Here is a 26167-nt window from a genome sequence, read left to right on the forward strand (position 1 = left end):
TATACCCAACCAGATACATCATTGTGTTGATGAAAAGAAGGACATTCAGTTCATTATTCCTATTATTTCCTACGCGTACAATGCTTCAGAGCATCTGATCACAATGAGACCACATTCAGGATGAATATGAAGTAAGTGAAGGTATATCAATGAATATTCATAAATGCTCCTCTGCTGCTATATAAGTCAGAAGATCATTCTGTAAGGCACCACAGAAGAGTTTGTATGCTGAACCATTGACAATTCAGGTATGTTCAAATTCGACTTACAAGAATGGTTAAGACATGGGAAGTGATTTATCTGCATCCTTGTACACAATGAGAGATAACGCATACTGATAAGGGAATATTTGTATATTGAGCACAATCATTTTGCTTTGACTATAGACTACACTATGAAGTCTGAAGCAGGAACTTCTCTGTCCAGAAAGCAAAGTCTTGTAGAAGATGCTCAGAAGGAGAAAGAAGTACCAGAAGTTAGTACAACTGTTCCTATGACTGTAACATCTGATCATCTTGATGAAGGCAGAAGCATCTTGAATATAATTTTTACGATCAGGAACGCCACAGCTTCTCATTTGTCTAGCCACCTCAAGATTTTAGAGGTAATTTTCATTTTATGTACTATCACAAGTTGTATGATTATATAAGTAAATAAAAAAAGAAGTCAATGTTATGTACTACAACATGAGCCTGTATATATTGATTGATGGATAATTTAACAGTAAAATAATATTAATTATTATTATTTATTTATATAGCACCATTAATTCCATGGTGCTGTACATGAGAAGTGAAATTACTATCTGTAAAAACTGCACCAAGCAGCTAATCTGATATGAAGACATTAACTTCATTCAGTGTAAATTTTAAAATGATAATCACGGTCAAAATAATTTTTGTAAGGTTCTTAAGCTTAATAAAAAATCATGAATGCCCTAACTTTTTTTTTATCGACAGGGCAAAAAGGTCCCCTATTTTTACGGACTGTCCTATAATTTCTGGACAGTTGGCATCCCTGCATAAGAAAGGTTATGAACGCAGTGCTCTAGATTGTAGTTGGATGTGACTGTGATGTTACTTACAGGTGCATCTCACAAAATTAGAATATCATCAAAAAGTTAATTTATTTCAGTTCTTCAATGCAAAAAGTGTAACTCATATATTATATAGAGTCATTACAAACAGAGTGATCTATTTCAAGTGTTTATTTCTGTTAATGTTGATGATTATGGTTTACAGCCAATGAAAACCCAAAAGTCATTATCTCAGTAAATTAGAATACTTTATAACACCAGCTTGAAAAAATGATTTTAAAATCCAAAATGTTGGCCTACGGAAATGTATGTTCAGTAAATGCACTCAATACTTGGTCGGGGCTCCTTTTGCATCAATTACTGCATCAATGCAGCGTGACATTGATCTCTCATCTTCCTCTTGACAATACCCCATGGGGTTAAGGTCAGGTGAGTTTGCTAGCCAAACAAGCACAGTGATACTGTTGCTTTTAAATCAGGTATTGGAACTTTTGGCAGTGTGGAAAGGTGCCAAGTCCTGCTGAAGAATTAAATTTCCATCTCCAAAAAGCTTGTCGGCAGAGGGAAGCATGAAGTGCTCTAAAATTTCCGGGTAGACGGATGCACTAATTTTGCCAAATTTACTTAAATCTGAAAACAACAGCTTGGACCACTGAGCAACAGTCCAAATCTTTTTCTCCTTGGCCCAGGTAAGACGCTTCTGGGGTTATCTGTTGGTCATGAGAAGTTTGACACATGGAATGCGACACTTGTAGCCCATGTCCTGGGTACATCTTTGTGTGGTGGCTCTTGAAGTAATGACTCCAGCAGCAGTTCACTCCCTGTGAATCTTCCCCAACTTTTTGAATTGACTTTTCCTAACAATCCCTTCAAGGCTGCGGTTATCTTGGTTGCTTGTTCATCTTTTTCTACCACACTTTTTCCTTCCACTCAATTCTCCATTAATATGCTTGGATACAGCACTCTGAACAGCCAGCTGCTTTAGTAATGACCTTTTGTTGCTTACCCTCCTTGTGGAGTGTGTCAATTACTGCCTTCTGGACATCTGTCAAATCAGCAGTCTTCCCCATGATTGTGGAACATACTGAAACAAACTAAGGAATGCTTAGGAAGCATTTGCAGGTGTTTTTTGTTAATTATTCTAATTTACTGAGAAACTGACTTTTGGGTTTTTATTGGTTGTGAGCAATCGCGGGCAGGGTCCTCTCTCCTCCTGTACCAGTCGTGACTTGTATTGATTACGGTTATTGTACCTGTTTTTTATTATGTATACCACTCCTCACATGTAAAGCGCCATGGAATAAATGGCACTATAATAATAAATAATAATAATCAACATTAACAGAAATAAACACTTGAAATAGATCACACTGTTTGTAATGACTCTATATAATTTATGAGTTTCACATTTTATATTGAAGAACTGAAATAAATTAAATGTTGATGATCATTCTTAGCATATAGGACAGGAGAAGTGGTACTGTGCATTGTATATATATGCAGAATAATGCAGGCACTGAGAATTATACCCAGTATACAGGACAGGAGAAGTGGTACTGTTCAGGGCATATACAGAATAATACAGATACTGAGAATTGCACTCGGCATACAGGACAGAAGAAGTGGTACTGTGCAGCAGTGGCGTATCTGGGGGGGGGGGGGGCAGCCGGGGCATGTGCCCCGGGTGCTGCCGGCAGTGGGGCACAGTCGGGCCGCCTAATGTGGCGGTCCGCAGCGTCTCCCCCGGCGGATGCATTTTGCCGCCCCCGGTCTGGGAGTCAGCTGTTCTCTGTGCTGACTGTCAAGCTGAGAAGCTGCAGAGCGCCGACTCCCAACAGGTGCGGAGGTGGAGGTGAGCCCCTGCAGGGTGGCTGTGGCAGGCAGGGAGAAATCCCTGCAGCTCCGCTGCCTACAAGAGAAAATAGCAGCGGAGCTGCAGCAATCTGTCTTCCTGCTTCCTGCCCGTGCTTCCTCTCACACAGACATGCCGCTTGATGACGTCATCATTCAGCAGCCGGCTGTGTCAGAGGAAGGCGATGGAGATGCTGCGGCAGAGCGCGAGGAGAGGTGAGAGGGGTGTGTGTGCGTGTGTATGCGTGTGTGTGTTGCGTGCTGCAGGGGAATGTGCAGAGAAGTAAATGGTGTGTGTGTGTGTGTGTGTGTAGGGGAGGAGAGGGCAATGATGGGGATGGTGGTGGAGGAGGAAATGATGGAAGTGGTGGAATGGGCAAGGATGGGGATGGTGGTGGAATGGGCAAGGATGGGGATGGTGGTGGAGGAGGAAAAGAAGGAAGTGGTGGAATGGGCAAGGATGGGGATGGTGGTGCAGGAGGAAATAATGGAAGTGGTGGAATGGGCAAAGATGGGGATGGTGGTGGAATGGGCAAGGATGAGGATGGTGGTGGTGGAGGAAATGATGGAAGTGGTGGAATGGGCAAGGATGGGGATAGTGGTGGAGGAGGAAATGATGGAAGTGGTGGAATGGGCAAGGATGGGGATGGTGGTGGAGGAGGAAATGATGGAAGTGGTGGAATGGGCAAGGATGGGGATGGTGGTGGAATGGGCAAGGATGAGGATGGTGGTGGAGGAGGAAATGATGGAAGTGGTGGAATGGGCAAGGATGGGGATAGTGGTGGAGGAGGAAATGATGGAAGTGGTGGAATGGGCAAGGATGGGGATGATGGTGGAGGAGGAAATGATGGAAGTGGTGGAATGGGCAAGGATGGGGATGGTGGTGGAATGGGCAAGGGTGAGGATGGTGGTGGAGGAGGAAATGAAGGAAGTGGTGGAATGGGCAAGGATGGGGATGGTGGTGGAGGAGGAAATGATGGAAGTGGTGGAATGGGCAAGGATGGGGATGGTGGTGGAGGAGGAAATGATGGAAGTGGTGGAATGGGCAAGGATGGGGATGGTGGGGGAGGAGGAAATGATGGAAGTGGTGGAATGGGCAAGGATGGGGATGGTGGGGGAGGAGAAAATGATGGAAGTGGTGGAATAGGCAAGGATGGGAATGGTGGAGGAGGAGGAAATGATGGATGTGGTGGAAAGGGCAATGATGGGATTGCTGGGGAGGAAATGCTGGAGGTGGTGAAATGGGCAATGATGGGCATGACGGAGAAGGCAATGATGGAGGTGGTGAAGAGAGCAATGATGGGGTGGGGTAGAGGACAATAATATGTGTGTGGACAATTTGAGTGGGGATAGGGGGATTTATTATGTGTGGGCAGAATTTGGGGATGGGGGAATTTATTATGTGTGGGGTGAGATTTGTAGTGGGGATGGGGGATTTAATGTGTGGGAGACTTGAGGACACAAAATGAAGAGCAATGGGGGGCATATATGAGGAAACAGTACAGGGGAATTGGGGGCATGTATGAGGAAACAGTATGGGGGAATGAGGGCATGTATGAGGAAACAGTATGGGGGAATGGGGGGCATGTATGAGGAAAAAGTACGGGGGAATTGGGGGCATGTTTGAGGAAACAGTATGGGGGAATTGGGGGCATGTATGAGGAAACAGTATGAGGGAATGGGGGGCATGTATTAGGAAACAATATGGGAGAATGAGGGCACAGAATGAAGAGCGATGTGAAAAATATATGTGGACAGAGTACGGGAAATGAGGGTGATGGGATGTGTGCAGACACAGTATGGGGAGTTAGGTGAGCAGGCAGTATAGAAAGTGAGGGGGTAAATATATGAGGAGACAGTATGGTGAACAGGAGGGATGAGTATGAGAGGACAATGTGAAGAGGGGACCGGTATAGAAAGGAGAGGTCAGTGTGAAGAGCATGAACCATAAGAGGGACAGTGTGGGGGTCATATTTTGTGCAGACAATATAGTAAGGGGCAATTTTTTATTCAGGAGCATTTAATGACACTTGTATCTTTAAGGACGTCATGTGGAGATTTTCTGCAATAGAACGGAGAAGATGGAAATCTGCAGAGACGGCTGTGGATGAGAAAACTCATCATGGGGTCTGGACAAGATGAAGAAAAGAAGGAGATCGGCTCCAGAGACGACGTCATCTATAGGGTACCTGGATGTAAATGTTATGTGTGATGTTAACTAATTCTCATGTTTTTATTTATGTTAGGAGCTTTAAACGGAATGTCCAGGTTTGTGATGAGTCTGCAGTTATTCTTTGTGGCTGCAGATTTCTGAATTCTCACACTGTCAGGATTCTCTCATGCTGGCGATTTAGATACATGCGGTCACATGCTGACTAGACATGTGTGGCTTCACTCAATGAACTGAGCAAGGCCGGGCACGTCTAGTCGTAATGTGTTCAGAAGTATACAAATCGCATGCTTGTGCTGACATGACTGTCCACCGGCAAGGGAGAATCCTAAAAGTGTGCAGTGCATTTGTTGTGAGAATTCAGAAGCTGCGATGTCAGGATTCAGCTCTGCAGGTTCCAGTAGGCATCACATGGACACGTCACTCATATGCGACTTTCATACTTGTGGTCCTGTGACAGCGAGCTTCTCTTCTGCTTCTCTCAGTTCTTCACTGACCATTGAGAGCATTGGGGAGAGGAGCTTGTCGGTACATGACTAATAGTGAAAATCGCATATGTCCTGGGGGGGGGCGGGGGCGCCAAAATGAATTCTTGCCCCGGGTGCCAGAAACCCTAGATACGCCTCTGCTGTGCAGTGTATATATACAGAATAATACAGATACTGAACATTAGGCCGGGGTCACACTTGTGATTGTGATGCGAGAAACTCGCACGAGTCTCTCGCATCAATACCCGGGACTGCCGCCGACACTCGAACCGGAGTGTGCGGCTGCATGTATTTCTATGCAGCTAAACGCTGCGTTCACGAGAGCTGGTGGCAGTGCCAGGTATTGATACGAGAGACTCGTGCTAGTTTCTTGCATTGCACTTGCAAGTGTGACCCCGGCTCACTGTATACTCTGTTGTGAATTCTGTGGCAGAGCTCCCTCCTGTGGTCACAAGTGGTACTTCGGCTGATTCTCTCTGTGAGCTTCCGTTGGTGGAGGAAAGTGGTACTGCGGCTTCTGAGTTTCCTTCCTCAGGTGATGTGGTGAAGTCGTTAGGTGCTGCTCTATTTAACTCCACCTAGTGCTTTGATCCTGGCCTCCAGTCAAAGTTCTAGTATTGGACCTGTTTCCTCCTGGATCGTTCCTGTGGCCTGCTGCTCTGCATAGCTAAGTTCCGCTTTGCTATTTTGTTTGCTGTTTTTTTCTGTCCAGCTTGTCTATTTGTTTTTTCCTGCTTGCTGGAAGCTCTGGGACGCAGAGGGTGTACCTCCGTGCCGTTAGTTCGGTACGGAGGGTCTTTTTGCCCCCTTTGCGTGGTTTTTGTAGGGTTTTGTGTTGACCACAAAGTTTCCTTTCCTATCCTCGCTCTGTTCAGAAAGTCGGGCCTCACTTTGCTAAATCTATTTCATCTCTACGTTTGTCTTTTCATCTTAACTCACAGTCATTATATGTGGAGGCTGCCTTTTCCTTTGGGGTATTTCTCTGAGGCAAGGTAGGCTTATTTTCTATCTTCAGGCTAGCTAGTTTCTCAGGCTGTGCAGAGTTGCATAGGGAGCGTTAGGCGCAATCCACGGCTGCCTCTAGTGTGGTTGGAGAGGATTAGGGATTGCGGTCAGCAGAGTTCCCACGTCTCAGAGCTCGTTCTATGTTTTTGGGTTATTGTCAGGTCACTGTATGTGCTCTGACCTCTATGTCCATTGTGGTACTGAATTACCTTATCATAACAGTACTGGAGGCCCAAAGTACTAATGATTCTCAATAGAGGGAAAAAAAGTTCTGAGACCATTTTTTTTTCTCTGCACTGTGTTTTGCCTCTTTTTTCCCCTAGACATTTGGGTGGTTCAGGACACAGGTGTAGCGATGGACATTAAAGGTCTGTCTTCATGTGTGGATCAGCTCACGGCAAGAGTACAAAATATTCAAGACTTTGTGGTTCAGAATTCTATGTTAGAACCGAGAATTCCTATTCCTGATTTGTTTTTTGGAGATAGAACTAAATTTCTGAGTTTCAAAAATAATTGTAAACTATTTCTGGCTTTGAAACCTCGCTCCTCTGGTGACCCAGTTCAACAAGTTAGGATCATTATTTCTTTTTTACATGGCGACCCTCAGGACTGGGCATTTTCTCTTGCGTCAGGAGATCCTGCATTAAGTAATATCGATGCATTTTTCCTGGCGCTCGGATTGCTGTACGATGAACCTAATTCAGTGGATCAGGCAGAGAAAAATTTGCTGGCTCTGTGTCAGGGTCAGGATGAGATAGAGGTATATTGTCAGAAATTTAGAAAGTGGTCCGTACTCACTCAATGGAATGAAGGTGCACTCGCAGCTATTTTCAGAAAAGGTCTCTCTGAAGCCCTTAAGGATGTCATGGTGGGATTTCCTATGCCTGCTAGTCTGAATGAGTCTATGTCTTTGGCCATTTAGATCGGTCGACGCTTGCGCGAGCGTAAATCTGTGCACCATTTGGCGGTATTACCTGAGTTTAAACCTGAGCCTATGCAGTGCGATAGGACTTTGACCAGAGTTGAACGGCAAGAACACAGACGTCTGAATGGGCTGTGTTTCTACTGTGGTGATTCCACTCATGCTATCTCTGATTGTCCTAAGCGCACTAAGCGGTTCGCTAGGTCTGCCACCATTGGTACAGTACAGTCAAAATTTCTTCTGTCCGTTACCTTGATCTGCTCTTTGTCATCGTATTCTGTCATGGCATTTGTGGATTCAGGCGCTGCCCTGAATTTGATGGACTTGGAGTATGCTAGGCGTTGTGGGTTTTTCTTGGAGCCCTTGCAGTGTCCTATTCCATTGAGAGGAATTGATGCTACGCCTTTGGCCAAGAATAAGCCTCAGTACTGGACCCAGCTGACCATGTGCATGGCTCCTGCACATCAGGAGGTTATTCGCTTTCTGGTGTTGCATAATCTGCATGATGTGGTCGTGTTGGGGTTGCCATGACTACAAGTCCATAATCCAGTATTAGATTGGAAATCCATGTCTGTGTCCAGCTGGGGTTGTCAGGGGGTACATGGTGATGTTCCATTTCTGTCAGTTTCGTCATCCACCCCTTCTGAGGTTCCAGAGTTCTTGTCTGATTACCGGGATGTATTTGATGAGCCCAAGTCCGATACCCTACCTCCGCATAGGGATTGTGATTGTGCTATCGATTTGATTCCTGGTAGTAAATTCCCAAAAGGTCGACTGTTTAATTTATCTGTGCCTGAGCACGCCGCTATGCGGAGTTATGTGAAGGAGTCCTTGGAGAAGGGGCATATTCGCCCGTCATCGTCGCCATTAGGAGCAGGGTTCTTTTTTGTAGCCAAGAAGGATGGTTCACTGAGACCTTGTATAGATTACCGCCTTCTAAATAAGATCACGGTTAAATTTCAGTACCCCTTGCCGTTGTTATCTGATTTGTTTGCTCGGATTAAGGGGGCTAGTTGGTTCACCAAGATAGATCTTCGTGGTGCGTATAATCTTGTGCGTATTAAGCGAGGCGATGAATGGAAAACTGCATTTAATACGCCCGAGGGCCATTTTGAGTATCTAGTAATGCCATTCGGACTTGCCAATGCTCCATCAGTGTTTCAGTCCTTTATGCATGACATCTTCCGAGAGTACCTGGATAAATTCCTGATTGTGTACTTGGATGACATTTTGATCTTCTCGGATGATTGGGAGTCTCATGTGAAGCAGGTCAGAACGGTGTTTCAGGTCCTGCGTGCTAATTCTTTGTTTGTGAAGGGATCAAAGTGTCTCTTTGGTGTTCAGAAGGTTTCATTTTTGGGGTTCATCTTTTCCCCTTCTACTATCGAGATGGACCCTGATAAGGTCCAAGCCATCCATGATTGGACTCAGCCAACATCTCTGAAAAGTCTGCAAAAGTTCCTGGGCTTTGCTAATTTTTATCGTCGCTTCATCTGCAATTTTTCTAGTATTACTAAACCATTGACCGATTTGACCAAGAAGGGTGCTGATGTGGTCAATTGGTCTTCTGCTGCGGTGGAAGCGTTTCAAGAGTTGAAGCGTCGTTTTTCTTCTGCCCCTGTGTTGTGTCAACCAGATGTTTCGCTTCCGTTCCAGGTCGAGGTTGATGCTTCTGAGATTGGAGCAGGGGCTGTTTTGTCGCAGAGAAGTTCTGATTGCTCGGTGATGAAACCATGCGCCTTCTTTTCCAGGAAGTTTTCGCCTGCTGAGCGAAATTATGATGTGGGCAATCGAGAGTTGCTGGCCATGAAGTGGGCATTCGAGGAGTGGCGTCATTGGCTTGAAGGAGCTAAGCATCGCGTGGTGGTCTTGACTGATCATAAGAACTTGACTTATCTCGAGTCTGCCAAGCGGTTGAATCCTAGACAGGCTCGTTGGTCGCTGTTTTTTGCCCGTTTTGACTTTGTGATTTCGTACCTTCCGGGCTCTAAAAATGTGAAGGCGGATGCTCTGTCTAGGAGTTTTGTGCCCGATTCTCCGGGTTTATCTGAGCCGGCGGGTATCCTCAAAGAGGGAGTAATTGTGTCTGCCATCTCCCCTGATTTGCAGCAGGTGCTGCAAAAATTTCAGGCTAATAAACCTGATCGTTGCCCAGCGGAGAAACTGTTTGTCCCTGATAGGTGGACGAATAAAGTTATCTCTGAGGTTCATTGTTCGGTGTTGGCTGGTCATCCTGGAATCTTTGGTACCAGAGAGTTAGTGGCTAGATCCTTTTGGTGGCCATCTCTGTCGCGGGATGTGCGTATTTTTGTGCAGTCCTGTGGGATTTGTGCTCGGGCTAAGCCCTGCTGTTCTCGTGCCAGTGGGTTGCTTTTGCCCTTGCCGGTCCCGAAGAGGCCTTGGACACATATCTCTATGGATTTTATTTCAGATCTTCCCGTCTCTCAAAAGATGTCCATCATTTGGGTGGTCTGTGATCGCTTCTCTAAGATGGTCCGTTTGGTACCCTTGTCTAAATTACCTTCCTCCTCTGATTTGGTGCCATTGTTCTTCCAGCATGTGGTTCATTTACATGGCATTCCAGAGAATATCGTTTCTGACAGAGGTTCCCAGTTTGTTTCGAGGTTTTGGCGAGCCTTTTGTGGTAGGATGGGCATTGACCATGTGACCGGCACGCGACCAATCAGAAGCCGCGACGTCATTCTCATTCACAAAACTCCTAATTCTAGGAATTAAGGACCTGCGAATGACGTCGCGGCTTCTGATTGGTCGCGTGCCGGTCACATGGGCGGCACGCGACCAATCAGAAGCCGCGACGTCATTCGCAAGTCCTGAAGGCGCTCATTTTAAACAAAGAAGCCGGCCGGTTACCAGCGTGATGTCCAGGGGCCGCCGGAGAGGTGAGCATATCAATATTTTTTATTTTAATTCTTTATTTTACACATCCCTATGGATCCCAGGGCCTGAAGGAGAGTTTCCTCTCCTTCAGACCCTGGGAACCATGAGAATACCTTCCGATACTTGATGTCCCATTGACTTGTATTGGTATCGGATATCGGTATCGGCGATATCCGATATTTTTCGGGTATCGGCCGATACTATCCGATACCGATACTTTCAAGTATCGGACGGTATCGCTCAACACTACTAATAACTAAATACTAGGAGAATACTGTAGATGTAACTGTAAGTGATTAATATACATGTATACAAATAAACGGAAGCTCAGTCTCCCCAGCCTAACAATAAAGGGACCAGAATCCAGTAACCATACATATATATATATATGTATGTGCAGTGTGACCCTGGCAGGCCATAATGGTACAATACAGATAGATGTACAAAAGCTGCAGCCTAAGGTGCTAGGAGTGAAAGTCTAGTATAACAGGCAATTAGCCAAAAAATAACAACAATTAGTGCCAATGGTGTGGCCAAATGTATAAAAGAGTGTACCACAAAAGAATATTGCACCATGAAAATCAATGTGCAAATGCTGCGACCTTAAATGCAAGAAATGACAATATAATAAGGCAAATGCAGTAGTAATAGGCCAATAGGTAACAGGAGTGGTGCCAGTTAGTAGGTAAAAGTATGGGAGAGCTTACCGCAAGAGTATACTGCGTCCGGTGTCCTTCCCTCCCACCCGACGGGCGCCGTTTCACTGCTCGCTTCTTCCGGGGGCGTGTATACAGTTCCTTGCAAAAGTATTCGGCCCCCTGGAACTTTTCAACCCTTTCCCACATATCATGCTTCAAACATAAAGATACCAAATGTTAATTTTTTGTGAAGAATCAACAACAAGTGGAACACAATTGTGAAGTTGAACGGAATGTATTGGTTATTTTAATTTTTTGTGGAAATTCAAAAACTGAAAGGTGGGGTGTGCAATATCATTCGGCCCCTTTACTTTCAGTGCAGCAAACTCACTCCAGAAGTTCATGGTGGATCTCTGAATGACCCAATGTTGTCTTAAATGCCTAACGATGATAAATATAATCCACCTGCATGTAATCAAGTCTCCGTATAAATGCACCTGCTATGTGATAGTTTCAGAGTTCTGTTTGAAGCACAGAGAGCATCATGAAGACCAAGGAACATAACAGGCAGGTCCGTGATACTGTTGTGGAGAAGTTTAAAGCCGGATTTGGATACAAAATGATTTAAACATCACAAGGAGCACTGTGCAAGCGATCATATTGAAATGGAAGGAGTATCATACCACTGCAAATCTACCAACACCCGGCCGTCCCTCTAAACTTTCATCTCAAACAAGGAGAAGACTGAGGTTGGACAGTCTGTCCATAGGACAACAATCAGTCGTACACTGCACAAATCTGGTTTTTATGGAAGAGTGGCAAAAAGAAAGCCATTTCTCAAAGATATACATAAAAAGTGTTGTTTAAAGTTTGCAACAAGCCACCTGGGACACACACCAAACATGTGGAAGAAGGTGCTCTGGTCAGATGAAACAACAAAATCCAACTCTTTGGCAACAATGCCAAATGATATGTTTGGCGTAAAGGCAACACAGCTCATCACCCTGAACACACCATCCCCACTTTCAAACATGGTGGTGGCTGCATCATGGTTTGGGCCTGCTTTTCTACAGCAGTAACAGGGAAGATGGTTAAAATTGATGGGAAGATGGATGAAGCCAAATACAGGACCATTCTTGAAGAAAACCTGTTGCAGTCTGCAAAAGACCTGAGACTGGGACGGAGATTTGTCTTCTAACAAGACAATGATCCCAAACATAAAGCAAAATCTACAGTGGAATGGTTCACAAATAAATGTATCTAGGTGTTAGAATAGCCAAGTCAAAGTCCAGACCTCAATCCAATCGAGAATCTGTGGAAAGAGCTGAAAACTGCTGTTCACAAACGATCTCCATGAAACCTCACTGAGCTCGAGCGGTTTGCCAAGGAAGAATGGGAAAGAATTTCAGTCTCTTGATGTACAAAACTGATAGAGACATACCCCAAGCGACTTGCAGCTGTAATCACAGCAAAAGGTGGCGCAACAAAGTATTAAGTTAAAGAGGCTGAATAATATTGTAAAATAACCAATAAATTTCGTTCAACAATTGTGTTCCACTTGTTGTTGAATCTTCACCAAAAATTTACATTTGGTATCTTTATGTTTGAAGCATGATATGTGGGAAAAGGTTGAAAAGTTCCAGGGGGCCGAAAACTTTCGCATGGCACTGTACAATAATACAGATACTGAGAAATACAGTTAAAAGAAAAAGTCCAGCATACCCAAATTCAACATCATTGTGACTTGGAGCAGATGAAAGCTCTCTTTCTTGACGTAAAGCAGTCCAAAAGAAGTAGAGGGAGTCCAGCTTCATGATTATGGTAAATAATTTATTCTCAGTGTGAAAAAGTATACAGAAATCAGTGCAGCTAAAATATCATGACAGAAAAATTAAAATTCCACCTACGAAGTTTAGGTAAAAATACCCTTAGTCATGATTAGAGATGAGCGAACCTTCCAAGGTTCGGTTCACCGAACGTCCTGATGTTCGCCGAACAGTTTGCCGTAGGTACCCAAACCCCATTAAAGTCAGTGGAAGGCAAAGCCAAACCTTAGCACAGTATCATAAGGGGTGACAAAACGCTTCTTAAACAGCTAAAATTAAAGACAAACAACATGAAAAGTGGCATCTATTGACCCACAGTAGAAATATGATAATGGCACAGCAGCAGTCAGCCATGGGCCATGCATGAGGTATCAGGGTCTGGTCTAGCATTTACAGCTTGGAATTGAAGCTTCAATTAAGACCTGGTGGTTAATGGAGCAGTAAAGCCTTCATTGCTGGTGGAAAGCCCGCCAGGTCCTTGGGTTACTCGGTACTGGGTCTGGTAGTTAAAGGGATGTCACAGCGGCGGTGACCAGGTCCATGGCCCTGGACGCCCATGTAAAAGGGAATGTCATTAAAGGGATTATATGAATAAAGTTTGTGTTTGTGACGTCACCTGTGCCATTCGGTCAGGAGCGACCGACGCTGCTTAAAGGGGTTCTCTGGGGTGGTGTTATGGCAGCTGAGATGGTATGGCTTCCCACAGGTGAAGCTGGGTCCCCAGCACTCCCGGTGTAGTAGGGACAGGTTGTAGGTGGTGTAGCAAGAAACGGAGAACACAGGTTTACAGTTTCTTTACCTGGTTTACTGAAGGTCTCAGGCAGCCACAGTCCAGGGTACCGGATCACCGTTGCAGGTATGGTCCAGCCAGCTTTGAAGCAAATTAGGAGTCCCCCTTACCAGCTGGGGTTGGAAGCCTTCCCTCTAGCCCTGTGGTGTTGTAGTCCATTGCTGCCTTAGGCCTCTCACAAGGTCCTCACATGTTTTCTCTGTCCCTCAGGTTGGTGGGACACTACCTGTACGACAGGTAGCTCGAGCCTTTTTACAGGGTCTCTATCATGACCCAGGCTCTATGCGCTACTGTGTCCTCAGGTGTAAAGGCGGACAGGTGACTTGTAATCCAGCTGTCCTGCCAGTTTCTGCTGTGAGACGTAGAGTCTTCACAACCCCAGTCTTCCGGCTACCGGTATCTGCGCTTCAGCGTGGAGGTAGCCCAGTTGCAGCTAACCCCCAGCTCCTCACTCTCCTGTGTTTCACTTTCCCTTCACGCTCTTTGCAATCTGTTCTGCTTTCCTTGACCTCTTTCAAGGAGCTTCAGCACCTCTCTTGGCTTGCATGGCCCCTTTCACTTCCTCTCTCTTTTGTCCCTCTGACAGACTGACTGCTCTCAGTTCCTGTCTCTGGTAGACTGACGCACTTTTCCAGAATGCTATATATATATATATATATATATATATATATATATATATATAGAAGTTCCCCTTAAACTGGGTTTAGAGCTCCCCTTTCTGGCCTGGAGTGTGAACATGTTGCATGTTTGTGATTACCTGATGGAATAGATATTTCTTTGCTTCCAAGCGTGACATCACTCTCCCAGTGAGGGAAGCAATGCCACTGTAACAACAAGGAGCCTGGGGTGTTACACTTGGAGCCCTGATACATATCAGCTCAAATTTTTTTTTTTACCAGCCACACTCATTTTTGGGGGTAGACAAATGTAAGGAAAGTATCAAAGGTAGTTGACTGCTCAATTTACCCTCAGTAGAGCATTTTATAATGGCACAGCACCAGTCAGCCATGGCCATGAGGTATTAGAGTCTGGGCCAGCATTTAGAGCTTGCGTGCCCATCAATTTTTTTCTCGTCCTCCTCAATTTGTTCCTTGGCTTCTGCATCTTCACTAAAAGTTTGTCTTGTACTATGAGCCCCCCTTGTTCACTATAATCCTCCCTCCCATGGCACCCGCAGTTCAGATCTTAGAAATATTGTTATCCCTTCCGCATTGTCCTCTGCTTCCACCTCTTTCTCTGGCAACACCAACTCCTCCTGTAGACTATTCAAAGTATGCTCCAGCATGTAGATGACGGAATAGTGATGCTGATGATGATATCATCAGCGCTAACCATCTTAATAGCCATTTTGTAACTGTGCAGAAGGGTGCAGAGGTCTTTCATCTGGGTCCACAGATTTGTGATTTATTCCACGTTATTACTGTGTTGGCCCAGGCTTTACAAAAGGACATACTGCACCACAGCTCGTTGCTGCTTCCACAGTCGCTGCAACATGTGCAGAGTGGAATTCCACCGTGTTAGACCATTGCAAATCTCAAACGGTTAATCATAATAACGATTCTACTGTGGGTCAATTTATCAGCCAACTACATAAGTTACTTTCCTTACCTTTTTCTCCCAAAAGTACTGTATGAAACTGATGTTTGTGCCATCTGAATGTGGCTGGAAAAAAACTATTGAAGGTGTTGCATGAGGTATCAGGGCTCCCAGCTAAAAAAGTTTAAACTGCTCCCTTAACTACCAGGTCCTCATTGAAACTTCAATTCAAAGCTGTAAATGCTAGCCCAGACCCTGATACCTGATGCATAGCCCATGGCTGACTGCGCCATTAGCAAATTTCTACTGTGGGTCAATTGATGCCACTTTTCATGGTTTCTGCCCCTAATTTTAGCTCTTTTAGAAGCTTTTTGTCACCCCTTAAGGTGTTTTGTATACATTCGGTTTGACCTCCCATTGATTCTAAAGGGGTTTGGGTACATTCGTCAAACCGTTCGGCAAACATGTTTGGCAAAGGTCTAAACATTCAGCGAAGCAAACTAAACTAAACCTTGAAACATTTGCTCATCTCTACTCCTAAGTCCCTAGAGAATATGAAAGTAGTAGAATGTTTAAATGCTTCTGAATATAACCTGGTAGTTGTGATGGAGGTTACCCCTCATCAACGTCAGATGTAGAGACAGCTTTGTGTGTGCCACCACAGCATATTGTGTACACGTGTGGAGTGCCCCCAGATGCAGGGCTGCGGGTTACTCGGTACCAGTCCTCTCTGTCTCAGTTCTAGGGTTGTCACGGTGGCTGGACCCGGTCCGTGACCCTGCTAAGGGGCGTCCAATAAAAGGGGTGATGAAAGTCGGCTAAAGTTTCGTGACACCACCTGTGGTATTCGGTCAGGTCAACCGACACTGCTTGGGGTCCACTGGGGTGATGTGATGGCAGCTAGATGGTATACCTTCCCACAGGTGAAGTATATCCCCAGGGCTTCCCAGTAATGTAGGTGGCGATGGTGTGAGGCGCAGTCAACAACGAGGACACAGGGTTGCAGTCTCTTTACCTTTTACTGAAGACTTCAGGATCCCCAATCCAGAGCACTGCTAACTGGGCTGTCTGAGACCGGCCGGTCCGAAGGCACATCCAGAGTTCCCTTGGCAGGTGGAAATCAATGCCTACCACTAGTGCCTGTTTGTTGTAGTCCTTCCCTGCGGAGCATTCGGGATAGTCCTCACAACTTCTGTTCTCGTTCTTTCTCTTTCTCTCTCTCTCTCTGTCCCCCAAGTTTATCTGGATAGGACGCACCCATTTGACGGTAAGGCTCGGAGCTATTCTGGGACCCTAGAGACGCTCCTCTCCACGCTTGCCCCCTATTTCTGCTTAGGTGATGTATGGTAGACAGCCAACCTATAATTAACTGTCCTGCGGTATTTGAGCTAAGGCATAAAGTCAGTTACTTCCTCGGTGTTCCGGTCACCGGCTACGCACCTCAGTAGGAAGTTGCCGTTCTCGGGGCACGACTCCTACTGGCTCTCCTTTGTGCTTGATCTCGTTTCTCACTTTCCACAATATCCTTCTCTTCGTGTCCTTCCTTAGGATACCGCCGCAAGGTAGTGCAGGAGCGGTTCCGTTGCTTTCTATTCGTTCTGCCAGGCCCCTGTCAGGAACCCACCCCTGACAGGTCCTCCCTGGACTCTCCCAGGCTGCGTTCTGTCCTAACTTCCTATCCGACCCCTAGTTTTACCAGTGTGAGGAGTGGCCTAATACATAGTGCCTTTTGCTCCCCCTAGTGGCCAGAGTGTGAAGTGTAATGTGTGCTTGTGATACCTGGTCAGGTGGACTCCTTTAGTGCAATCAGACATAACATCACCCTCCTTAGTGGCAGAGCGACATTACTGCAATGACCAGGTCTCTGGGGCGCTGCACTCCCCCTCGGTTAAATCCAGTACTCCCGGACTGGGAAAAGAAGAACAACAATAGTTATTAGAAAAGGACATACAAAATTTTTGGAATGCTTTAAACAATGTAAACATTGAAATGCTTCCCTTTATGGGAGGTGAGGTCACTTGAACATTACAAACAGAAACATGTTTAAAAATTTTAAATAACATTCTATTCTACAGACTATAAACAATTCCTATTACCCAGCCTGTATTCTACTAAGTGCAAATCTTTGAACAATAATTTAACTTCTCCTTTAAGGGTGTATAAGCTGAACCCACTAAAGGCTTACTACAAAACATTACAGTACAAATCTAACTTTTTCTTTACTTCCTCTAACTTCACACAGATGCAGGACCGCCTGGCTATTCATCTGGGCCTACTGCCTCTCTCTTTCTTGGTCCACAGCAACCATCTCTCTATGGTTCTCAGACTCACTAACCCCTACGGGTTCACTTTCTAGCTCTTCTAGCTACATGGCATCTACTATGCAAACATTATCACTATCTTACTACTTAAGGCATCATTATAAAAAAAGGCAAAAAATAACATTCCCTTTAAGAGGGGAAATCAGTCTTCTCTGAGGTAGTTCAAACAATTATCAAGTCACTAAGGAACTGCAAGGCTCAAGAAACTTCCACGTCGTCATCTGGAATCGTGTCTTCGCAAAGTCTTCTTTCCTTGTAAAACCAGTAGAGAGCGCCCTTAAGAGGGTGCGAATTATATACAACACAGTTTGTGAATCATTCACCGTCCATGATTCGGCAGTCTTTTAAACAGTGATTAACTTGTGCAAAATAAAACAATAGGGATCCCGGGTAAACAAAGGGATCTCTTTAAGGATTAACCCTAGACGGGTTCAAGTAGCAAAAGAGCAGGAAACAGTTAGTTAACTATATACATTTGTCGGTGTTTCGAGGTTTATTTCTATAGCAGGTGACAAGACATCAGCCGGTAGTGACCACTTCCCGACCGGGGAAGGTCTGCCTCCGTGCTCTCATCCAATACTGCCTTGATGTCCTTGGATTGTCTCTCAGGCATAGTGGTTCGGGTACAAACGGCAGTGCTAGTGGCAGACCCCACAAGCAGGACGCCACATGCAGGGGTGGTAGTACTAGGTCCCACAAGTTCGGGGGTCGGCGGAGTACCATCACTAGTTTCGGTCGTAACCGTAGATGGCGCAACCACAAGTGTGCACCGTTTGACTCTCTTGGCATACCATCCCCGCTCACTTCAGTAGCGGGTATAAGTCACATGGTCCCCTCTGTACAAGTTTCGGGTAGGAGGTACGCTGTGGGACTGGGGTTCCACATTACAGCTAGTCACAAAGACTTCAGTCGGCAGCCCTGGCTCCAGTATAAAGCCACAACCCCTTCTCAGGTGGAAGGCCAGCACTATCCCCTGTTTCACCAAACTCTCAGGGCAGCAGTTGATGAGGGGCGTCCGTATCTCTGGTCGGGCAGTCCGTTCTGTTCGTTCTCGGTCTTTCCACTGCGAAATTAAGCTTCGTCGATACTGCTCCCAGGTGAGCCCGATGACATAAGAGCCCTCCTGTCTGGACCCGTCTAGTTGGATCCTTAGCGCATCCCATTCAAAGATCACCCCCTCGTGACTCACGTCTAATGGTTCGCCCATAGACGTCGGTAGCGGGGGCAGTATCCCCTTCATGGCGTAAAGGGCCGCCACCACAATCTCAGCAGCGGGAGACCAGTCATAGATGGGACGGGGAGCGGTTACTGGAGCTGGATCGGTTGGTGGGGCAGGGTCGCTTTTGGTACCTGCATCTGATGTGGTTCCCCCGATGTCGATCGGATCCGCTGACGAGGACACTGGAGTCTGCTGCGGCTCTGACCATGGCTCTCCCTGTGCAATCTTCTTGCACAGCTCCGACTTCCATTTCTTCGCCGTCGCCGACCCTACGTCTGGAGTCAGGCAGTCTGATGCCTCCAGTAGCAATAGGCTCTGGTTCGCCTCCGGTGGGCTGAGGGGGTCCTGGGCTACTACGTCGCATTTCAGGTACCCGCTGGTCGCCGTCTCTACTCCTTGATCTGCGGCGGCACATACACGAGGCTCCTCCATGTTCTGGGGTTTGAGCTCTTGCATTCCTGAGCTCGTCATCCTGCAGCCGTAGTCAGAGGGGGCGGTCGCTACTTTTGGAGCCGCTTTCACGATCTCCTCCCATGACACACCCTCCTTTTTCTCCTGCGCTCCTTGTGGTGTGGCAATGGCGGTGGTTTTGGCGGGAATCTTTGCGGCAATTAGCAAGGCACACTCTTTGCAATAAATCACAGTTCAAGCACAATTCCAACACAGTTCCAACGCACACATGACCCAATTCTTCAGGCTTAAGTACGATCCTGTTCGTGACGCCAAGTTGGAGCGCCCCCAGACGCAGGGCCGCGGATTACTCGGTACCGGTCCTCTCTGTCTCAGTTCTAGAGACGCCCCTCTCCACGCTTGCCCCCTATGTCTGCTTAGGTGATGTATGGTAGACAGCCAACCTATAATTAACTGTCCTGCGGTATTTGAAGTAAGGCATAAAGTCAGTTACTTCCTCGGTGTTCCGGTCACCGGCTACGCGCCTCAGTAGGAAGTTGCCGTTCTCGGGGCACGACTCCTACTGGCTCTCCTTTGTGCTTGATCTCGTTTCTCACTTTCCACAATATCCTTCTCTTCGTGTCCTTCCTTAGGATACCGCCGCAAGGTAGTGCAGGCGCAGTTCCGTTGCTTTCTATTCGTTCTGCTAGGCCCCTGTCAGGAACCCACCCCTGACAGGTCCTCCCTGGACTCTCCCAGGCTGCGTTCTGTTCTAACTTCCTATCCGACCCCTAGTTTTACCAGTGTGAGGAGTGGCCTAATACATAGTGCCTTTTGTTCCCCCTAGTGGCCAGAGTGTGAAGTGTAATGTGTGCTTGTGATACCTGGTCAGGTCACCCTTTCTTAGTGGCAGAGCGACATTACTGCAACGACCTGGTCTCTGGGGTGCACACAGTGCCAGCAAGTAGAAATTTTAAATGACCGGTGGCTAGTGTTGAGCGATACCTTCCGATATCGGAAAGTATCGGTATCGGATAGGATCGGCCGATATTCAAAAAATATCGGATATCGCCGATACCGATACCCGATCCCAATGCAAGTCAATGGGACCAAAATATCGGAATTAAAATAAACCCTTTCTTTCCTTGTATGTTCATTCTACATGAAGGAAAACAACAAAGAATAATGCAGGATGTATTTGGGGAGGTGGCGGAGACATTAAAGTCATAGAGGTTTAGCCCAATCAAATAGAATAGCATGTTTTTTTGTTTTTTTTAAGACGTTCGGAGTGACAAAGATATTGACTATGTAAATTTTTTTTTTATTTTGTCAGATATTGATGTTTCACTATTCCACGCCCTTCCCCTTCTTTTTTTTCTTCTTTTTTTTTTTACTTTTCCCACACTTTCATCTTCATCATCATCAGCATCTTTGACATCAACTTCTTCTTCACCTTATTCATCTTCTTCTTCATCCTTTACCTTTTTTTTTTTTTTTTGATTACATTCTTCATATTCATTTTATTCAACTATTATTATTCTTCCTATTCTACATATTCATTTTATTCAACTGTTATTATTCTTCCTATTCTACTTCTTCATCATATTCTCATTTGTGACAGGCATTCCCGTAGTTGTTATCTATAAAAGTTGGAAGATTACACCTTCCGTTCTGCCAGTCACAAAAGTTACATTTGTCCGCGTTCAGTTTGGCCTGCAGCATCAGGCTTTATCCAGGGGCACCACGAGGAGGAACGGACTCACCCCAATACACTGCTTAGTCTTCTTCTGCATATAATTTAGATAATATATTTTGCTCTGATATTAAGTGTTATGCTTAATGTTCTTCTGCTCTTTGTTCTGCAGCCTCTTGTTCTTCTGCTTCTCGGTCTTCCATGTCGTCGTCTCCAGGGTCGTCGTCTCCAGTGTCGTCATCTCCGCCGTCGTCGTCTCCGCCGTCGTCATCGGGGTGGTCTTCCGTGTCGTCGTCTTCGTCATCGGGGTGGTCTTCCGGGTCGTCGACTTTAGGGTCTTCAACTTGGAAATGTAGCAGAAGGTACAAGAAGGCTGAGAAAATGCCAAGAACCAGATGATGGAACTGGAACTCTGATGGCTACCCGAAGGTTCAAGAGCCTATGGAACTACCGAGGACCAGCTGATGTTACTGGAACCCGGTTACTAAGCAGGAGGTACCCGTGCTAAAAAGCACTACCAAGGACCGCCTGACGTTGGCGGAACTCGGATACCCAGAAGGAGGCACCTAAGCCAAAGGCTCTGCCCGGAACCAGCTGACGGTACTGGAAACAGGATGGGGAGCAGAAGGTACAAGAGCAAAAGACACTGCCGAGAACCAGCTGACGGTACTGGAACCCGGATGGGTAGCCGAAGGTCCAAGAGCCAATGGAACTACCGAGGACCAGCTGACGTTACTGGAACCCGGTTACTAAGCAGGAGGTACCCGTGCCTGAAAGCACTACCATGGACCACCTGACGTTGGTGGAACTGGCTAACCCGACCGCACCACGACGGGGCAAGCATAGGCGTCTCAGTGAGCTTGACACAACCCGGAAACAGCTGACGGTGCTGAAACCAGGCTTGGCACGAGGGAGTACCTGTGACAAAAACACTGCCGAGAACCAGCTGGCGGTGCTGGAACCCAGATGCGTTGCCCCAGTGTGCAAGAGCCAATGGCACGACCGAGGACCAGCTGACGGTGCTGGAACACGGTTACTAAGCTGTAGGTGCCCGCGCTTAAAAGTACTACCAAGGACCGCCTGACATTGGCGGAACTCGGATACCCAGGAGGAGGCACCTAAGCCAAAGGCTCGGCCCGGAACCAGCTGACGGTGCTGGAACCAGGTGGTGGACCCGAAGGCCCACAGGAGAGAACAGCTAGGCCGCGAGGCAGCCGCAGTTACCGAACCCCAACAGTCCTACAGGGGGAGCTGGGCCTACTGGCACTACAGAACCAGCCTTGACTACCAGTTCACGCAGCCCACATAGGAAGCTCCTAAACTGGAGGCACCCTGGAGTTGGCTAACTCGACTGCAACACGACGGGGCAACGCATAGGTGTCTCAGTGAGTTTGACAGTACCCGGAAACAGCTGACGGTGCTGAAACCAGGCTGGGCACGAGGGAGTACCCGTGACAAAAACACTGCCGAGAACCAGCTGGCGGTGCTGGAACCCAGATGCGTTGCCCCAGTGTGCAAGAGCCAATGGCACGACCGAGGACCAGCTGACGGTGCTGGAACCCGGTTACTAAGCTGTAGGTGCCCGCGCTTAAAAGTACTACCAAGGACCGCCTGACATTGGCGGAACTCGGATACCCAGGAGGAGGCACCTAAGCCAAAGGCTCGGCCCGGAACCAGCTGACGGTGCTGGAACCAGGTGGTGGACCCGAAGGCCCACAGGAGAGAACAGCTAGGCCGCGAGGCAGCCGCAGTTACCGAACCCCAACAGTCCTACAGGGGGAGCTGGGCCTACTGGCACTACAGAACCAGCCTTGACTACCAGTTCACGCAGCCCACATAGGAAGCTCCTAAACTGGAGGCACCCTGGAGTTGGCTAATTCGACTGCAACACGACGGGGCAACGCATAGGTGTCTCAGTGAGTTTGACAGTACCCGGAAACAGCTGACGGTGCTGAAACCAGGCTGGGCACGAGGGAGTACCCGTGACAAAAACACTGCCGAGAACCAGCTGGCGGTGCTGGAACCCAGATGCGTTGCCCCAGTGTGCAAGAGCCAATGGCACGACCGAGGACCAGCTGGCGGTGCTGGAACCCGGATGCGTTGCCTATCAAAGATTGTCTTCCTACAGCCCCAACTAGCGGTGTTGGAGCAAAGGGTAAGCAGGGGGAGCAGAGTGTAGGCCGAAGCCTGCACTGGAGGCAGCTTTGTGTCTGCGTTGCGTTTGCAGGACACTTTGCCGGCTACCCAGTGGGGGAACAGCAGGCGGTGCTGAACCCCACTAACACATTGGCTGGTGTTTTTCTCTGTGCAGCTAGCACTTCCGGGCAACAACTAGCGTTGTTAGAGCCCAGGGTCAGCAGGAGGAGGAGAGGAGCAGAGTGTAGGCCGAAGCCTAGTTAAACCAATTTCAAAGGTAACCTTTAACCCCCCCTCAGGTGTTACAAAGTTCAAGAGCCACACCTTGTGCAGCATTAATGCTGCACAAGTTAAAGGTTGCTCTATTAATTTGTCTACTTGCACACGCTGAATGCAACACGTACACAATTTAGCCCATTCTACAGTCAAACTGTAGTTGAGGCGTGACTTGTATTTTTAAGGAGACGCAGCACAGGTGTCCCAAATAACGCCTTGGTGCTTGGCGCAGCTTCCTGAGCATTGTTTTTGGCTGTACAGGAGTCTGCGCTCTTGTGTTATCCCTTGGCAATGCCCTGTTAGCGCTGCCCATCTTATGACCTCATTTCATGTTGGCCGCTGCGGTTAACGATGGCCATAAATCCCAGACCCACAGTGCCTTTTCATAAAGTCACACTGCGGTGCTGGGATTCATGGCCTTGAGAAGGAAATATTTTCGACGCTCACACACGTCCTTACACCTGCTTCAGACTGGGCGGCCTCTGCTGATCCCTTTTCGCATGCCGCGGCCATGAGGCCGCACAGTCTGAAGAAGGCGGAAGGAGATGAGTGACGACAGGAGAACATATGCACTGCTCGTGCCCATAAACCACACCCTCGCTGACAAAATAAATAAGACAACGAGGGGCGTTGTTTCACGCAGGGCGGATGCACAGGCGCAGCCAGCTAACCATGATGTCAAAAGACGTGAAGCGCTACCAAGGGGGGTGCTGCGTATCATTAGAAAGGAAAGTCACACCTCAGGGACAGTGGAATGGTCTCAATGAGACACATTTTGTACGTGTTGAGTTCCACGTGGGCAAGGAGAAAAAGTCAGCCACCTTGTACAAATGCAGCAGTACTGCTGAACAAGGAGGCTGTTATACATAGAAACACCTGTGGGTGGGGGGCAGGCTCCCTTCAATTTCAGTTCATGTGCCTGCATGGCGTTTGCAGGGCACATTGCCGGCTACACAGCTGGGGAACAGCTGGCGGTGCTGAACCCCACTGACACATTGGCTGGTGTTTTTCTCTGTGCAGCTAGCACTTCCAGGCTACAACTGGCGGTGTTATGAGCCCAGGGTCAGCAGGAGGAGGAGAGGAGCAGAGTGTAGGCCGAAGCCTGCACTGGTGGCAGCTTTTGTTCGGTTGTGCCTGCGTGGCGTTTGCAGGTGACGTTGCCGGCTACACAGCAGGGGAACAGCTGGCGGTGCTGAACCCCACTAACACATTGGCTGGTGTTTTTCTCTGTGCAGCTAGCACGTCCGGGCAAAAACTGGCGGTGTTAGAGCCCTGGGTCAGCAGGAGGAGGAGAGTAGCAGAGTGTAGGCCGAAGCCTAGTTGAACCAATTTCAAAGGTAACCTTTAACCCCCCCTCAGGTGTTGCAAGGTACAAGAGCCACACCTTGTGCAGCATTAATGCTGCACAAGTAAAAGGTTGCTCTATAAATTTTGCGCCTTGCACACGCTGAATAAAACACGTACACTATTTAGCCCATTATACTGTCAAACAGTAGTGGAGGCGTGACTTGTCTTTTTAAGGAGATGCAGCACAGGTGTCAAAATTTACACCTAGGTGCTGGGCGCAGATTCCTGAGCGTTGTTATTTGCTGTACAGGAGTCTGCGCTCTTGTTATCCCTTGGCCATGCGCTGTGAGCGATGCCTGTCTTCTGACCTCATTTCATGTTGGCCGGTGCGGTTAGCGATGGCCATGAAACCCAGACCCGCAGTGTCTTAATAAAGTCACACTGCAGAGCTGGGATTCGTGACCTTGCGCAGTTAATTTTGTCGCCTGTCCCTCATGTCCTTACACCTGCATCAGACTGGGCGGCCTCATCTGATCCCTTCTCGCATGCCGCGGCCATGAGGCCGCACATTCTGAAGAAGGCGGAAGGAGATGAGTAAAGACAGGCGAAGATATCCACTGCTCGTGCCCATCAATCACACCCTCGCAGTCAAAATACGTAAGACAACGAGGAGCGTGGTTTCAGGCAGGGCGGACGCACAGCCGCAGCCAGCCAACCAAAGATGTCAGAAGACGGGCAGCGCTAACAAGGGGGGTGCTGCGTGTCAGTAAAAAGGAAAGTCACACCTCAGGGACATTGTAATGGTCTGTAATGAGACACATTTTGTACGTGTTTAATTAAACGTGGGCAAGTAGACAAAGTCAGCCACCTTGTACAAATGCAGCAGTACTGCTGTACAAGGTGGCTGTTATACATAGAAACACCTTGGGGTGGGTGGCAGGGTCCCTTTAATTTCAGTTCATGTGCCTGCGTGGCGTTTGCAGGTCACGTTGCCGGCTACACAGCAGGGGAACAGCTGGCGTTGCTGAAACCCACTAACACATTGGCTGGTGTTTTTCTCTGTGCAGCTAGCACTTCCGGGCAAAAACTAGCGGTGTTAGAGCCCAGGGTCAGCAGGAGGAGGAGATGAGCAGAGTGTAGGCCGAGGCCTGCACTGGTGGCAGCTTTTGGTCAGTTGTGCCAGCGTGGCTTGTGCTGGACACGATGCCGGCTACACAGCAGGGGAACAGCTGGCGGTGCTGAACCCCACTAACACATTGGCTGGTGTTTTTCTCTGTGCAGCTTGCATTTCCGGGCAAAAACTAGTGGTGTTAGAGCCCAGGGTCAGCAGGAGGAGGAGAGGAGCAGAGTGTAGGCCGAAGCCTAGTTGAACCAATTTCAAAGGTAACCTTTAACCCCCCTCAGGTGTTGCAAGGTACAAGAGCCACACCTCGTGCAGCTTTAATGCTGCACAAGTAAAAGGCCGAAGCCTCTCTTAATTTTGCTCCTTGCACACGCTGAACAAAACACGTACACTATTTAGCCCATTGTACTGTAAAACAGTAGTGGAGGCGTGACTTTTCTTTTTAAAGAAAAGCAGCACAGGTGTCGAAAATAACACCTTGGTGCATGGGCGCAGATTCCTGAGCCTTGTTATTTGCTGTACAGGAGTCTGCGCTCCCTTGGCCATGCGCTGTGAGCGCTTC

The 26167-nt window shown here is 47.5% G+C and overlaps 1 protein-coding gene across 1 annotated transcript in view; it reads left to right on the forward strand.

The window, feature by feature from the left end:
• Positions 1–208: 208 nt before the first annotated feature.
• The window catches only part of LOC138674028 (tyrosine 3-monooxygenase-like), a 263471-nt gene continuing 237512 nt past the window's right edge, over positions 209–26167 (forward strand). The window contains exons 1-2 of the mRNA XM_069762003.1: positions 209–248; positions 387–604. Of these exons, the coding sequence (XP_069618104.1) occupies positions 395–604 (210 nt within the window). The 5' untranslated portion in view covers positions 209–248; positions 387–394. The remainder of the gene's footprint in view (positions 249–386; positions 605–26167) is intronic.

This window comes from Ranitomeya imitator, chromosome 4, assembly GCF_032444005.1.
Source record: "Ranitomeya imitator isolate aRanImi1 chromosome 4, aRanImi1.pri, whole genome shotgun sequence".
NCBI lineage: Eukaryota > Metazoa > Chordata > Amphibia > Anura > Dendrobatidae > Ranitomeya > Ranitomeya imitator.